This window comes from Cryptomeria japonica, chromosome 3, assembly GCF_030272615.1.
Source record: "Cryptomeria japonica chromosome 3, Sugi_1.0, whole genome shotgun sequence".
NCBI classification, from domain to species: Eukaryota; Viridiplantae; Streptophyta; class Pinopsida; order Cupressales; family Cupressaceae; genus Cryptomeria; species Cryptomeria japonica.
Window position 1 is genome coordinate 768,194,154 of NC_081407.1, and position 16,621 is coordinate 768,210,774.

Consider the following 16,621-nt stretch of genomic DNA (forward strand, 5'->3'; position numbering starts at 1 on the left):
CAAGTGCAGACCTGTTCTGGTGTGCATAATTGTTTTGGTACCCACAGATTGATCTTGGTGTAGTTCAAACTTCTGAAATTTGTTTTCCTTTCTTTCCTGTTGTCTATGTTTCTATAAGATCTAGCTGTGTATAGAAACACCTTTCAGAAATTTGTTGAATTATGAGGGTCAAGTTCTCCTCAGTCAGACCCCTGAATGGACTGGCTTTGTGGCTTTGAGCAGTAGAATAAAGATACCAAAAAAAAATGCAAGTTACCTAGGGTAATGTTTGATGATGTAATTCCCAGATAAATGCTCTAAATTCATTTCACTTCCCTTGCAATTTGAACTCTGGTTGTAGTCCTTCATAACTCCTAGTTGTCTTCAAATGAGGGAATGAATGTGTTCAAATATAACATGGCACCAAATCACGATGGTTCTTGGAACAATTTGGCTTGTGCCCAAATTGGAATATTGAGTGTTCAAGATTAGGGGTCAGATCTGCGAGTGTGGAAGTGACCTGGGTCTAGTCCTTACCTGCAGATTTGGTGATGAAAAAACGGATCTAGAGATTGGAAATGAAAGCTTTTTGATTAGTGGTGAAGATGATCAGGATGTGTGGTGTCATGTGCTAAATTTATGCAAGAATATGCCACTTGCAAACCAGTTACTGCATTGGGATACTGTTGACGTGTATTTTGTACACCATCATACACAGAATAAAATACCTAAAGGCATCTTATCCTCTCTTGAGAAAATAGTCTCTAACTGCTGAAGATTCGCGTAAAGGATCAGTTAGGTAGACTCCAAGGTTCTTTTAGTGGGGTCTCCACGTGTGGACAAGCTCCAGTGGTATGATGTGATTTGCTGGAATCACAAGGGGACTTACATTGAACTTCCGATCTGCTTTGCTGGACACAGGCTCTTACTAACTTAGATTAAAAAAAATGGAAAAAGGATAAGGGCGAAGAGAGGATCTAATCCTAATACTAAGAATGTAGGAGCAATGATTGATCTTTGACAAAACTCTAACTAGATCTTGTTTTGACATCAATGGAACATCTACACAAGACTAGTGCGATCTTCTAAGGGAGCTTTATGATGTTCAAATCATCACCGCAGGCATAGATACCATCCAAGTTGATGCATATCAATGAAGAGGCAACAAATTGAAATTGAGCTTAGGCTGAATGATTCCAGTTGACTACGCAAGGCAAGTCTGCAATCAACAAACTGCTAGTAGTATGGATGTACGAATTCCACCATTAATCAATCACATTTCCTCCATTCATCTAATCATCTACCATCTAAGATTGAAGACTCAACAAGAAACCATGCAAATTGCAAGAAAACGACATATTTCACCATTACTTCAATGAAAATGGAGTTTGTTTACAATCAATGGCAACAATTTCTTGCCTTGTCCTCCTATTCTACTCTAATTGCTATTCTATCAATTATTTACAACTCTCTCTAATCATCTAAAAAAATCCCCCTTTACAAAATGAAATGCCTGGGCTTATATAGTGCCCACAATACAATTTGATGGCTTAGATCAATTCAAGATCAATGGCCAAGATTTTACAATGAAAACCCTAATTAGGGTTTGTTACAACCATTACATAACATTTAATGCTTGACCAATGATAAAATTGTATTGCTTGGACACATGTCCCTTTTAGAAAAATCGACCAATGGATAGCCGGGGTAGGTACATCGGAGTTTGTGCCACCTTCCATGAGTTAAGTACATTGAATCTGGACATGCTGAGATGGACTTCACTGATTGGAGAAATGATGACTAGGACGGCACCTCATCTGACACTTGAAGCTTGCTAGATATTCAATTTGATGTCGTTGAGAGGCTATCTTTAATTAACTCTTGTTCTAACTCCTTTTGTCCTTGATGTGCAGGATGATGTACCTCGCCTTGGAACGCTGGATTGGAAGAGGTCGCCCTTGTCTTGGCTTGATCGTCCTGGCGAAGACCGTCCTGGCGAAGACCGTCCTTGATCCGGCTTGATTTTCCTTGAAGAGACCTCCATTTGATGCCTCTTTGAGAGCTTAACTCTAAAATGCAAAATAAAGGAATTCGCCTAGGCAAAATTTGAAATTCGATAGTCTTGATGTGATCTTCAAAAGAACGTTCCTCTTATCAACTTCGCCACCCTTCAAGTCTTGGACGTGATTTCCTCTTCAAGTTAGCAATTTCGCCATCTTTGATATGTCTTTGACGTCCTAGGCAACTTCGCTCAAATGGAAACTTCAAGTTCGCCTCTCCTTTGGATAATAGTTTCGCACCACCTTTGATTGAATTCGCTCCTCTTTTGCCTTCTCCAAGTTGCATATGAGAGATGATAAATGATGATGTGAAAATGAAATAAACACCTTCCTTTATAGGCGCTCACCTTCATATTGACCTTAGGCCGACTTTTTGCAAAATATAGCAATTAAAACGATTTTTAAATAAATAATAAAGGCCGACCTTGACAAAATAAACCCAAGCGCTCCCTTTTGATTTTTATTAAATTAATAATTAATTATTAAATGCCTTTATTTTTAATTAATAAATTTCGATTTTTTACAAAGGCAAAAAATAATTAATAAATACATACCATGCGCTATTTAAATGCTTTTAATTAAATATCGATTTTTTTTCCAGCATTTAAATAAATTTAAAAAATGTTTGTTTAGCGCCCAAAAATGAAAAAGTGGGAAGATACGTACCTCATCGCCCTGGTCCCTGACTGAGGGACAGGAGCGATTTTGCTCTTGTGGGCCTCATTTCACTTCATCACCTTCGAAAATTATATTCAACGGATTCGCAATGCGTCCTTCCATTTATCCATACCTTGGAATCGGTCGTAATTTGGCGAGAAAATCATCTATAACAAAAATCGCTCTGGTCCCTTCCTGAGTGACAGGAGCGAACTTAAGCATTTTGGTCCTTTGTTGACGTTTGATAATCTTCAATTTGTCTTCAACGGGTTCGATTGACCTCCTTTCTTGCCTTCGAACATAAAATTTGCTTGATCTTTGCCCAGATCGTACCTTATGAAGAACTTCGCTCTGGTCCTTCAGTGAGGGACAGGAGCGAATTTGACCCTCTAGGCAAAACTTCATCATTTCATTGTTTTTTGATCAAGTCTGGATGTTCTATCATGCTCATTTCGTCCTTCACCATGCCTTTGATGTCTCGATTCGTCCAAACAAGGTCAGGAATGGCTCAACTAAGCATTTTCGCTCTGGTCCCTTGGTGAGGGACACGAGCGATAAGTATAAGTGACATTTCCTTCTATGTTTCTTCTTTCTTATACTTTAAGTTATATTCCATATATACTTTCAGGATGTTTGAGAGTGGTTTCAGACCTCCAGGAGTTATATTGCAAAATCTAGTTTTTGGAGGTTTTTTCAGTTTCCAGACTTAGTCAAATTCAGGATCAGGGCATTCCAGACTTAGCCAAATTTCAGGATCAGGACCTCACTCAAGCCAGACTTGCTACCCTGTTGATCTCCCCGACAGCACTTCAAGTTATATTCATTTGATAAAATGTACCTCTTTGGACCTTCTCACATCGTCAAGACGTTAAAATCTTGCAAGGACAAAGCAAAATTGGATTTGTAGCTCCGGTCCTTCACTGAGGGACAGGAGTGATTTAGGCAATTAGCACTGTTAGGGACGTCCCAAAAATCTTCAATTTATATTCAACGCATTTATCTCATGTTTTTCCTTGTTTTTGAACGTAAACTTGCCTTGACCTTTGTCTGGATTTTGCAAAATGAAGGAAATCGCTCTGGTCCCTGGGAGAGGGACGAGAGCTACAAGGTACCTCGCCTTGGTCCCTTGGAGAGGGACAGGAGCGATTTAGTCAATATAGGTCATTTTCCTTCGTTTTTGCATATCAAATTATATTCATTTGGCAAAGTATCTTCCTTCGGACGTCCTCAAATCATTAAACTTTCAAAATCTTGCAAGGACAAGACGAAATTTGAATTGTAGCTCCGGTCCTTCATTGAGGGACAGGAGCGATTTTCCTCCTTGAGGCATTTCTGTGCTCATGAAAATCTTCAATTTATATTCAATGGAAAGATCTCGTCGTTCTCCATTATTTCAAACGTAAAATTTGTCTGGACTCTGCAGGGACGATGAGATATTTGAAATTGAGCTCCCGTCCTTCACTGAGGGACAGGAGCGATTTTGCTCCTACAGGCCAAAATAACAAGATTTTTCACATTTTAACACTTCACGAGGCGAAAACAAATCAATTCCAATGCCCAGGATCAAAATTCAAAAAAGTCAAAATTTGGTCAAAATATTCAATCAGACAAAAATTCACATTTCATCTTCAACACTTAGACAAATTTAAGCTCTGCATCAACATTCCAATTGAAAATTAGACCATTCTGGCGAATTCATTTCATTCAAAATTTGCATTCTAGAAAAGGAAACTCAAAAGCCCTCAAAAACGACTGGATTTTGGTCCGAAAAGACGGTAATTAGAACCCTAAGGCTTGACCCTAAATCCAGACAACTAACAAACTAACAAAACCCTAGAAAAAGCAAAGCGAAAACGAACAAAATGAGCAAAAAAACATGGGTCCCCATTTGCAATGGGGCGATGTGTGAAAACGTCACAACAGATACTCTGATCAAAGTGGAGCCAAAACATAAGTGAAAAGGGCATGGATATGCAATTTTCAGCGTTACATGTATATAGCATCATTTTACTGCATACACATGAAAAAAAAATCATGTTTATTGAAGATATTTGTTTGTTGTTGGATCTTGGCTGGTGAATCTTGTAATAGTGGGTAATTTTGGTTTTGGTGTTGCTACCCAAGGGTTCGTAAGGTGGTTACATCATTGCATTTATCCGAGTTATGTTTTATTTGTATAGTTTTGCTTCCTAATTTGAGAAAAGAGTGTATCCATTGAGTAAATTTCAAGCTTGAAATGTGTCTGGCATTGTTCTTGATGGCGAACCTGTGTATCCCTTTTGATATGACCTTTTACCTGCTTTATCGGGTAATAAAAAGTATTTGTAATGGCTATTTGTGCAAGGAGAATGGTGATTCTCTTGTTTTTTCTTTACATTATTATATTTTTGGCCTTTTTAAAATAAATTTGAATAAATGAATATCTTGAATGCTTTATTGGTGGGAAAGTTATCTCACAAGTCTCTCTTTCGTTTCAGATCCCACTATGCAAGAGCAAATAGAATGTTATTTTTTTGCAGGGCAGGCTGTATTTGATGTTCAGTTATCTGTAAGTATGTGAGAAAATTGTTTAATCATTAATATTACAAAGTAGAAATTTTTTCTTTGGCCTTATTTGTTTTTTTTTTTTATAAATTTTCTTTTTTGTTAGGGGGCTGCTATATGTTAGAAATTCTGATGCTCCGAATGGAGAACCTGAATTTAGAGAAATTTCAGTTCACTTTTTGTCTTGCTGCATACAAGATCCATGAATGATGATGTCTCAAATTCATTTAATTTATATGTTATAAATTGTAACAATTTTTACAGGTTGGTATGCTCGATATCTGGGAACCTGCTGTACTGACTCTAGAAAGGTCAACTTATGAGATAAAGGGTACCAAACCATGCAGGGATGTTGTTCATGAGAAGTATACCTCTGAATTATGTGTATGCTCTCTCTAACTCTGTGTTTTATTTGCATCATGGGGAATATTGGGGGTTGAATATGTTAATGTGCTTTTTCTTACTCATGCAAGCCATTCAAAACTAGTAATTCATATATATAGTTTATGTATATTTAAGTTCCACAGATAACCTTTTTACTTTTGGAGTTTCTGTATATGTTCATATTTTTAGAACTTATATTTAGAGATTTTGATTGATGGGGATCTAGGATCGGGAAGTGACATTGGTAGAAAACATTATTTACCTGGTTATAACTTGTTTTGAAAGATTTTTTTATAGGCAGAAACTAATAGCATGCTGAATTCTATTTACTTAATATGGAGGCTGCAGATTGTGATTCCCTATGGACATGAGGCACAATTCATGATAACAAATTTGGCTCGACAAACTATTGGTTTAAGATTAAAAGAGGACAACATGTAAGTTCCATTACAAAGACTCATTCTATTCAATTAGTGTTCAAACTTCAGATATCCTTTTCTTTGGTGATTCTTATTGTGTTCCTGGATAAAAGAGACATACCAAGATGTGGATAATTGTTTTAGTTGTTAATCTTGAAATTGTCGAAGGATCATAAAGTCTGATAACCTTCTCTTTAGTCAGATTTTTGAAAATTTTACCTGAATAAAGCTAGGTTGATCAATTGTTCAATGTGGATTGAAGCTAAATATTGCACCCAATTAAAGGTATCAGAAGTAGAATTAGCTTTTTCTTTTTTCTCCTTTTTACTGCTTGAAACAGGACTTACACTATCATAATTTCCAAACCTCGGTCAAGTATATCATTTCTTTCTCTAGAAGACCTACCATTTCTCTTTTTAGTTTATTGATGAGATTAACCAGCCTTATGACATCAACAGAAACATAAAGCAGGTAGCTTTATAGAATTTGGGAGAGTTATTAGCAGATCTGTACATGGAAACAAAAAAGCATCAGTATAATGACTAAGCACTATCATCTACGTACATCAGATATTCTCTCCAACTGCTCTAACTTAACGCTTCTTGAAATAAGAAATATTGCAAATCGATTACCTCCTATATTATAAATGGGAGTTTCTGTGCAATCTTTAGGCTCATTGCCAAGGAGCAACATGCACCTGATGGACTTGCAAGGATAAGTCACACAACTTTAGGGCAAGGTACAATGACTTGCACAACTGAAACTTATTACTTCAGGGCAAGATATAGAGAGTTGCCAAGAGACTCATTGTCTTCCGGCAACAAAAAGAATAGAAGAACTGAAATGAAAGGAATCTCATGATCATGAAATTGTCCTTGAACCACTGTGTCAATTGACCAATATCATGGTAGACACATCTGGCATCAACCACTGTCTTAAAACACTAGCACACTGAATATATCATCATCAAAGCTCTTCACAAACTGACTTTCACACATCTGCAGTACCAAATGTGCTTGCACATCATTCACATTCACTTCACATAAATTCACACTCCTTCCACACTCAACCCATACATCCGCACTCCCTAAATACAAGTTAGATCATGAAAAACCTAGTTGAGGGTTGGTCACAAACAGTATACAATATTACATAAAATAGGCCACTTGGACCAAAAACAACTAATGTGGTCCAGTCTAGGAGATAGAGGGGACCCAAATCCACCACAACACATCCTTTTGAGTCAAATCCAACGATCCACACATGCTAACATATCCTCCAAAGTCTGCACCAAGCGTAACGTGTAGATAAATAGTAAAACTCAGCAACCAGTTGACCCAAAAACATTTTCCAATGCAAATTACTTAATGCGGATCTCCACACACCATGGTGAGACTCATAACAATATTCTAACTCAACCTTTAATGCATATCCGGACCAAAAAGCATGATTAAAACAAGATAATCCAACTAGGCACATTGAAAATACAACACAACTGAACATACCAAGCACATACCAACATAACTCACTTGTGGAACATAAACACCACTAGAGAATTGAATTGGAATACTACATGAACCAAATGAACATGTCCTCAAAATCACAACACTTGAATTCACATATCTGGACGCCAGCAAGCATATTCTAGACCCAGTTTGACAAACACTCTCACTATTAGAAAGAAACAACAACTAATCTCATCATTTGAGAAATCAAAGGACTTGTAAACTTGATAGTACACCACTCACATAACATTAACATCATATCCAAATCCGCACACCATACTCTTCACAATCCAGAGGAATATTAAATACTCTTCCACTGGGACATTAAATATTGTTTCCTGCATATTGAAACTTCTACTGTACCACCCTTCTAGAAACACATGTATGCACAACATTTGACTTCATATTGCTAGACAATATATCTCATCCATACAACTAATTTACAGTATCTTCACTCCGCATTCACTTTTGCACATCACTGGACAACAACTACTACTACCACTTTTTTACCTCAACATTTCATCCTACTTCTGAATCTAGTGTGAATCCACCATTGCATTGACTAGGAAGAAATCTTTTCTCTAAATCCAATAACCCTTAGGGTTTTCTTCTTGGGCTTTGAGATGAACAAAAGTGTCCAATTTTCACAACGAGAAAATGAAATGATCAAACATAAGAAATTTCCTTTTTATATCCCCTTTTGAACTTTCGAGAGATTTTTTACTTTATTTCTCATAAAGTGACCCCTTTTAATTTTTATTTCACTTTTGGGCTCCTGAAAAAGTTACTTTAAACTTGAATTATTGCTTTTTATAAAAATAATTAATTTAATGAAAGTTGCTTATAAAATATAAGACAACCTAATTAATTAAATTATTCTCTAAACCTTTGAATTAGCCTATGGGAACAAAATGGGCTAAAGGGTCCTCTCCAAACACCTAGGTCTAAGATAGGGACATTGTAAATAATGTTGATTAAACTGAGTACTGACTACGAAAGGGAAAGATCCTAATTGAATGATCGTTATAGAAACACTACAAAATTACTCTAATACCCTCCCTTAATGGTCATTCTACAGTTTCTACTAACTACTTGTTGTGACGTATTCACACATCGCCCCATTGCAAATGGGGACCCTTGCTTTTTTCGCTTTGTGGGGTTTTGCTTTCTAGGTTTTAGACTTTTGTCTGTTAGCCTTTGCATGCTGAGTGTTGCCAGAGGGATCACTAGGATTGCAGGCTCTGCTTGAGCCAGGGTGAGTCCGCGGGGCCCCAGAATTAGGGTTTCTTTGAGAGTCTTCCTTAGGGTCTAGTTTTGCTCTTGTTGCTAATTGTGTCTTGCTTGGTGAGTGAGTATCATTCTTGAAGGTCCGAGCTAGGTCAAGTTGGTGAGTGATGAAGTCTGGAATGTCATCCTGATCTTTAAATGCCCTGAAATTTGGCTAAGTCTGGAATGTCCTGATCTTGAAATTTGACTGTCTGGAAAACTGAAGAATCCTCCAAAAACTAGATTTTGCAATATAACTCCTGGAGGTCTGAAACCACTCTCAAACATCCTGATAGTATATATGGAATATAACTTAAAGTATCTTATACTTAAATGTTATATTCCATAAAATGATCCTGACAGAGAGACCAAAATGTCAAATTTCGCTCCTGACCCTTCTAGAGGGTCCAAAGTGAATTTCGCTCCTGACCCTTCCAGAGGGTCCAGAGCGAAATTCTCCATAAGACATCCTACTTTGACCAAAACCTAGAACTAACTCATTCCCAGGCTTGAATGAATGTAAAAACGCTTGTTTGAATGAGGAAATGTAAAAATGAAGTTAGGATTTGAGCCCAAGGATGATTTTCGCTCCCGACCCTTCCAAAGGGTCCAGAGCGAAATTCATTTTTCTCCACTTTTCTCTTTGATATGACCAAGTTTGTTGACTTCTGGGGCGTGATGGGAAGGTTTTGATGCACATTTGCCTTTGAGAAGAGATTTGAGGTGACAAAATGATGGAAATTAGCCCAAAGTAGGAATTTCGCTCCTGACCCTTCCAAAGGGTCCAGAGCGAAATTCTTGATAACCTCATTTTCTCCCTTGTTTGGACCAACGTTCTAGTTTTGAGGTGATGGGATGTGAAAATGTGAAGGATTTTGGCCAAGATTAGGAATTTCGTTCCTGACCCTTCCAGAGGGTCCAGAGCGAAAATCCTTGTGCACCTCAATTTATCACTGGTCAAGACCAATTTCATAGTTCCTTAGGCATGTTTGGGGGTGTCTTGACATGTTCTAACTGTAGACACCTAAAAATGGTCAACGCTTGCAGGGTCATACTTTAACATTTGCGCATTGCCTCATTTTAGGTTTTTGCGTCGCATTAACATTTCTCCTATGTCACGCACTTGGTTTTTATCATTTGCGAGCATTGAGTCATTCTTCTATCATCTCACCTTCGAATTTGGTCTTGTCAACAACAACCTTCAGTCATGATTTTGGTCGATCTTTGTCCTTGTCAATCTTGTCATATTGCGATCAATTCGTCATCGATCCTTGTCCTTTCCAATCATGTCAATTTGGTCAATTTGTCATTAATTTTTGTCAACCAATCTCAATCAAATCATTTATCAACACTGGTCATTTATCAATTCAAAATCATGATCGAATCGATATCAACTATCCTTTGTCAAGACCTAATTGTCATTCTCATTGCTAATTCATCTTCTAGGGTTTCATGATTTAATCATTTAACCTTGTCGGTCATTTCTTCCTCTAGGATTAAATAATTAATTATTTATCCTAAGTCTTTGTGTTACAATTAAATCTTCATTTAATTGGCTAATTATTCCTCTTTGTGAATTAATTAATAAATGAAAGATTATTAATTAATTTACCTAATTCCTAATTTCTAATTTTCATCAATTTCAATTTCTTAATTTTCTAAATTCCTAATTTCAAATTCCTCCTATTTCTCTCCTAAATTCATGGAAATGACATTTCAATTTGTCATAAATTTGTCATAATTGACAATCAATCAATTTTGACATAGAAGTTGTCATAATTTGTCATAAATTATCAATCAACAAATTGTGCATAGAAAGTGCATAATTTGTCATAATTTGTCATAATTGACATAATTGATTTGCAATTTCCATTTGAATTGAATCATGCTAATCTTGTCATCTCTCCAATTCTTCTATAAATTGGATGAATTTCTTCAATCAATCGGCCTTGAAATGATAATTATGCTATCGAATTTATGCTTCTAGTACTCTTGATCAATAATCAATGTCCATCTTGCTTTCAATTGTGTGTGTGCACTTGTAGGTGAGATCCACAATCCAACCATTTGAAGAGGAAAGAAGAACAATGGAGCCGCATGAAGGAGCATTCAAGTCTGCATCTGGTTTGCACAATCATTAGTTTTGTATGCTTTGTTTTCATGTCTCTATTGAATGTGTCTTAGGATAGATTCATTGCAATTTGCGTTTGTGATTGAGCTATTACGTTTATACTTGTCTTGTGATGATTTCCTATTTCCTAACGTACACTAACCTTAGGAGGTGAGTAAAGGTGGATGAGGTGCAGATTTTAGCCAAGAATGTAAATTTCGCTCCTGACCCTTCCAAAGGGTCCAGAGCAAAATTCTTGAAACACTCATTTTTCCTTTAGCAAGAGTCAGGACCTAGGTGGAGATGCATGAGGAAGGATCTATGTTTGCCTCCCAAAGAGGGTGAGAGTTGGAAAAGTCAAGGATTAAACCCAAAACATGATTTTTGCTCCCGACCCTTCCAAAGGGTCCAGAGTGAAAATCTTTGTAGCTCTCATTTCCTTTCTAATTTTGACTAAGTGTTGGTTTCTAAGGCGTGTTGGATGATAAACTAGTATGTTTTTGCCTTGAGGTGGAGTTCGATGATTTGGAAGATCAAGATTTTAGCCCAAAAGAGAATTTCGCTTTTGACACTTCCAAAGGGTCTAGAGCGAAATTCATTATATACTTCATTTTCTCCCTTGTTTTGGCTTGAAACCTTGCTCCTTTGATGAAGAATGATCTACATTTGCCTCTAGGAGAAAATTGAAGTTTAAAAAATGAACAATCAAGCCCAAATGGTGATTTTCACTCTTGACCCTTCCGAAGGGTCCAGAGCGAAAATCCTCCTAAGGCTCATTTCCTCCCTAGTTTGACCAAATTTTGAGTTGCAAGGCATCTTGAGGGGAAGAGTGGACATGTTTGGACTTTGGAAATGTGTGAGATCTTTGAAAAAATGAAGGATTCTAGCCAAGAAGGTGAATTTCGCTCTTGACCCTTCCAAAGGGTCTAGAGCGAAATTCCTTACAAGCCTACCTTTTTGACCTTGCTTGGGCTTAAGACTTTGTTCCTTGCATGAGAATGATGTTTAGTTACCTTTTAGAGAAGATTGGAGGTGAAAAGATGAAGGATCAAGTCAAGAATGAGATTTTCGCTCCTGACCCTTCCAAAGGGTCCAGAGCGAAAATCCTCCTAGACCTCATTTCTTTCCTTATTTGGCCAAATTTTGATGTCTAAGGTATGTTGAAAGAGAGAATGGGCATATTGAAACCCTTAAGGACGTTTGAAAGAGTTGCGGAATGAGTGTTTTAGCCAAGGAAGGAAATTTCGCTCTTGACCCTTCCAAAGGGTCCAGAGCGAAATTCCTTACAAGCCTATATTTTTTACCTTGCTTGAGCTTAAAACCTTGTTCCTATGGCAAAGATAGATAAGATTTTACCTTGCAATGAATATTGGGTTTGAAAGAATGATGATTTTGGTCTAAAAAGTGAATTTCGCTCCTGACCCTTCCAAAGGGTCCAGAGCAAAATTCCTAAAAAACCTTTATTTTCTTAGCAAGATCAAGTCAAACTTGGGTTTCTATAACTTGGATGTGAGAGGAGAAGTGTTTTCTTGCCTTTTAAGGTGGATTCAAGTTGAAATGATGGAGGAGTGAGCCTAAAACAAGATTTTCCCTCCTGACCCTTCCAAAGGGTCCAGAGCGAAAATCCTAAAACCCATCATTTTCTCCAAAATTTGAGCCAAGCCATGCCTAGACTAAGGTGAGGGAAGCCCTTGAGATTGCCCTTGAATTGATTGTTGTCTCCAAAAATGATGATTTTGGGCTAGAGGAAGAAATTCGCTCCTGACCCTTCCAAAGGGTCTAGAGCGAATTCTTCAAATCCATCATTTTCTCCTTGGATCAAATCAAACTTTTGGTTTTTATGGTGTGGATGGGAGTGAGAAGGTGTTTCCTTGCCTTTTGAAGTTGATTGAGGTTGAAAGAATGAAGAAATGAGCTCAAAATGAGAATTTCGCTCCTGACCCTTCCAAAGGGTCCATAGCGAATTTTCTCAAAACCACCTTTTTTCCCAATTTTGTGCCAAGCCTAGTGCTGCTAAGGTGAGTTTTGATGGGAGAGGTCCTTAGAAATAACTTTGACTTATCAATGATTACCAAATGTGAAGGAATTGAGCCTAAAAAGTGATTTTCGCTTCTGACCCTTCCAAAGGGTCCAGAGCGAAAATCTTAAAAACCATCTTTTCTTCCAAAATTTGAGCAAAGTCAAACCTGGACAAGGGTGAGAGAAGTCATTTGGATTGCCTTAGAGTGTATTTTAGTCACCAAGAATGCAAATTTTGAAGCCAAAATGAGAATTTCGCTCCTGACCCTTCCAAAGGGTCCAGAGCGAAATTCCTAGGATCACCCTTTTTTCCTTGCAAATCAAGTCAAGTTTTTGGTTTTTATGGCCTAGATAGGAGTGAGGAGATGTGTCCTTGATCTTGGAGGTGGATTGGAGTTGAAAAGATGAGGAAATAAGCCTAAAATAAGATTTTTGCTCTTGACCCTTCCAAAGGGTCCAGAGCGAAAATCCTAAAAACCATCTTATCCTCCAAATTTTGTGCTAAGTCAGCCTAGACTAGGGTGAGAGAAGCTATTTGGAATGCCTTGGAAAGATGTTTGACCTTCAAAAGTGTGAATTTTGAGCTAAAAGGTGAATTTTGCTCCTGACCCTTCCAAAGGGTCCAGAGCGAAATTCTTCATCTACCTATTTCCTCCTTGTGTCAAGTCAAGACTAGGAGTCCTAAGGCGTAGTTGAGGTTGAAATGATGTTACTTTGCCCTGCAAGATGAATTGAAGTGAAGAAAATGAAGAGTTGTGACCTAAAATGTGAATTTCGCTCCTGACCCTTCCAGAGGGTCCAGAGCGAAATTCCCAATTTCACTCAAATTGCTCGTGATAGAGGTCAGGGCGTGGATCCTTGGGCTCTGGAGGAAGGAAAACTAGTGTGTGCTCGCCTTAGAAGGTATTTTGGAGAGGAAACATGATAGATTTTGTCCTAAAAAGTGAATTTCTCTCCCGACCCTTCCAAAGGGTCCATAGCGAAATTCTTAAAAACCTCTCTTTTGCCCCAAATTTGCATCAAGATTGGTGTTGGTTGAGAATGAGGACGTCCTTGGGCATGTATCTAAGAAAGTACGGTTGCAAAGTGAGAACAATTTGAGCCAGGAATGCAAATTTCGCTCCCGACCCTTCCAGAGGGTCCAGGGCGAAATCCTTATAGGGTCTGTCCCTAGGGAGAATATTGAGCAAGCTTCATTTTAACATCTTCTTGTTGATGATTTAAGGTAGAAAATGCTATGTTGAAATAAATCTATTATGAGTCCTTAATCATCTTTTGGTTTGTCTTGCAGTTAAAAGAAGACCAGGCCAAGGCAAGGACGACCTTCTCCGGTCCAGCATCATCAAGGACGACCTCTTCCAGTCCAGCATTTCAAGGAAAGGTACACCATCCATCCGGCACATCAAAGACAAAGGAGGTTAGAGCAAGGGTCCATTGGAGAAGCAGATAGTCTCAGAAGAGTTAATTAAAGTTAGCTTCTCAGCGTCATCAAATTGAACATCAACCAAGTTGCAAGTGTCAGACAAGGTGGCGTCCCAGTCATCACTCCTCCAGTCGGATTGGTCCACCTCAGCGTGACTAGATTCAATGCACCTGACTCATCAGAATGGCACAAACTTTGATGTACCTACCCTAGTTATCCATTGGTCGAATATTCCAGAGAAGACATGTGTCGAAATAATGCAATTATTTCATTGGCCAGAATTGAGTTGTTGTAACAAACCCTAATTAGGGTTTTCATTGTAAAATCTCGGCCATTGATCTCAAGTTGATCTGAGCCATTGAATTGTATTGAGGGCACTATATAAGCCCTTGCTCCTCATTTGTAAAGGTGAATGGTTAGCTAATAGACAATAGGGAGAAAATAGTTGATAGTTGGTGAATAGGTAGTAGAATAGCAGATAGAATAGCAATTAGAGTAGACTAGGAAGAGAAGACAAGACATTGTTGCCTTAATTGTAAAGACTTCTTTTTCATTGAAGATATGGTGAAATATGCCGTTTCGTTGCAATATGCATGGTCTCTTGTTGAATCTTCATTTTAGATGATAGATAATTAAATTGAATGAAAGAAGTTGTTGAATGCATCTGTGTGGAATCCGTCTAGTCCATACCACTTGCCCCTTACTGATTGTAAGTGCGCCCTGCGCGGTCAACTGGCATAAAATGAGCTTAATCTTAAGTCGTACACATCTATTGTTCATGCATTATCTTGAATGGTGTTCAGTGTCTGATGGTGTACGATTTGAACGTATTGGAAGCATCCCTTAGAAGATCGCACTGAGTTGGTGTCAGATTGTTCAAGCCTGATGGTGAGACCCAGCCCAGTAGGACTCCACCTAGTCGTTCATCCATCTTCTCGCATTCTAGGTAGTAGAGTAGACTTCCTGAACCTTGCATCTTTTGCCATTTGTTTTGTCTTCCAGTTAGTTAATAGGACCTGTGATTCCAGCAAATCAGACGTTTAGGTCGTCAAGTGTAAGTCCCCTTGTGATTCCAGCAAAATCACATCATACCACAGAGAGCTTATCCACATGTAGAGATCCTACATAACAGAACCTTGGAGTTACTCTGACTGATCCTTCGACGAGATCTTCAACAGTCGGGAACTTTGTTCAAGAGAGGATAAGGTACCTTTAGGTATTTTATTTTGTGTTTGGTCGTGTACAAAAGACACATCAACACTACCCTACAAAAGACTTGACATAATATGCAGGTCATTTGGCCACAAATGCATAGAAGGTTGCTCCCTTCTTCAAAACACTTTGCGACATGAACTTGTTGTTGAGACCCTCCTTGATTCTGTAGAATTTCCAGATATGACCAAGATAAACATTGATTTTTGTTGACAAAAAAATTGACAAAAAATTGAAACCACGATTTTGTCCAAAAAACCGTTGAAAACTTTTGCAAATGAACACTATTCACCCCAACAACCCTAGGTGTGACCCAAAACAACTGCAAGAAACCACGATTTTTGTGGAAAAAATTGTCAAACCCTTGATGTAATGCTGAGATCACACATGATTTTGTGAAAAAATAGGCAAAAGCCTTCATTTTGGTTCAAAAAATCATGTGAAAAACAAAAAACTAACCATGATTTGGTCCTAAAAATCATGTGAAATCCTCCAAACTTCACATCGTAGAATAATAAAGACATCGTGCGGCAAAGAAACAACACCATGAAATTGCACAAACCCATCCTGGAAGATGCCAAAAAAAAAAGAAAAAACCCACCATGATTTTTTTTAGGGAAAAAATAAAAAAACCCATCAACGATTTTTGAGGAGAAAATTGTACAAAACCCTAGTCTATTCAAAAACTCTTAGAAGCCCTTCATGCGACAAATAAGAAGAATTTGCATGGGAAACTCAGAAAACTCAGAAATAAACCCCCGTCGTGCGGTATAGAAGACTAGTGCCATTGTGCGGAAAACAGGTTGAAAATATCCCGATATAGGAGACACACCCATCATGTCATTAGAAAACAAAATTAGAGTTGCAGAAAAAAACCCTGTAAAAATCAACGGTCGCATGGTTTTAAAACGTGTAGAACACGTCACGAGTTTTGCTGTAGACAGAGAAAAAAACTTCGCCCGTGATTTTCAAAAAGATATCTCTGACACTTCCGATTCTAGAAACACAATCTCGACAGATCTGCGATTTTTTTAGAGAAAAAA

The 16,621-nt window shown here is 37.9% G+C and overlaps 1 protein-coding gene across 2 annotated transcripts in view; it reads left to right on the forward strand.

The window, feature by feature from the left end:
* Nucleotides 1-16,621, forward strand: part of LOC131078111 (uncharacterized) — a 128,488-nt gene that overhangs the window by 55,725 nt on the left and 56,142 nt on the right. For both annotated transcript variants that reach the window (XM_058015781.2, XM_058015780.2), the window contains exons 7-9: nt 5,174-5,244; nt 5,505-5,624; nt 5,973-6,061. In XM_058015781.2, coding sequence (XP_057871764.2) covers nt 5,174-5,244; nt 5,505-5,624; nt 5,973-6,061 — 280 coding nt within the window. The remainder of the gene's footprint in view (nt 1-5,173; nt 5,245-5,504; nt 5,625-5,972; nt 6,062-16,621) is intronic.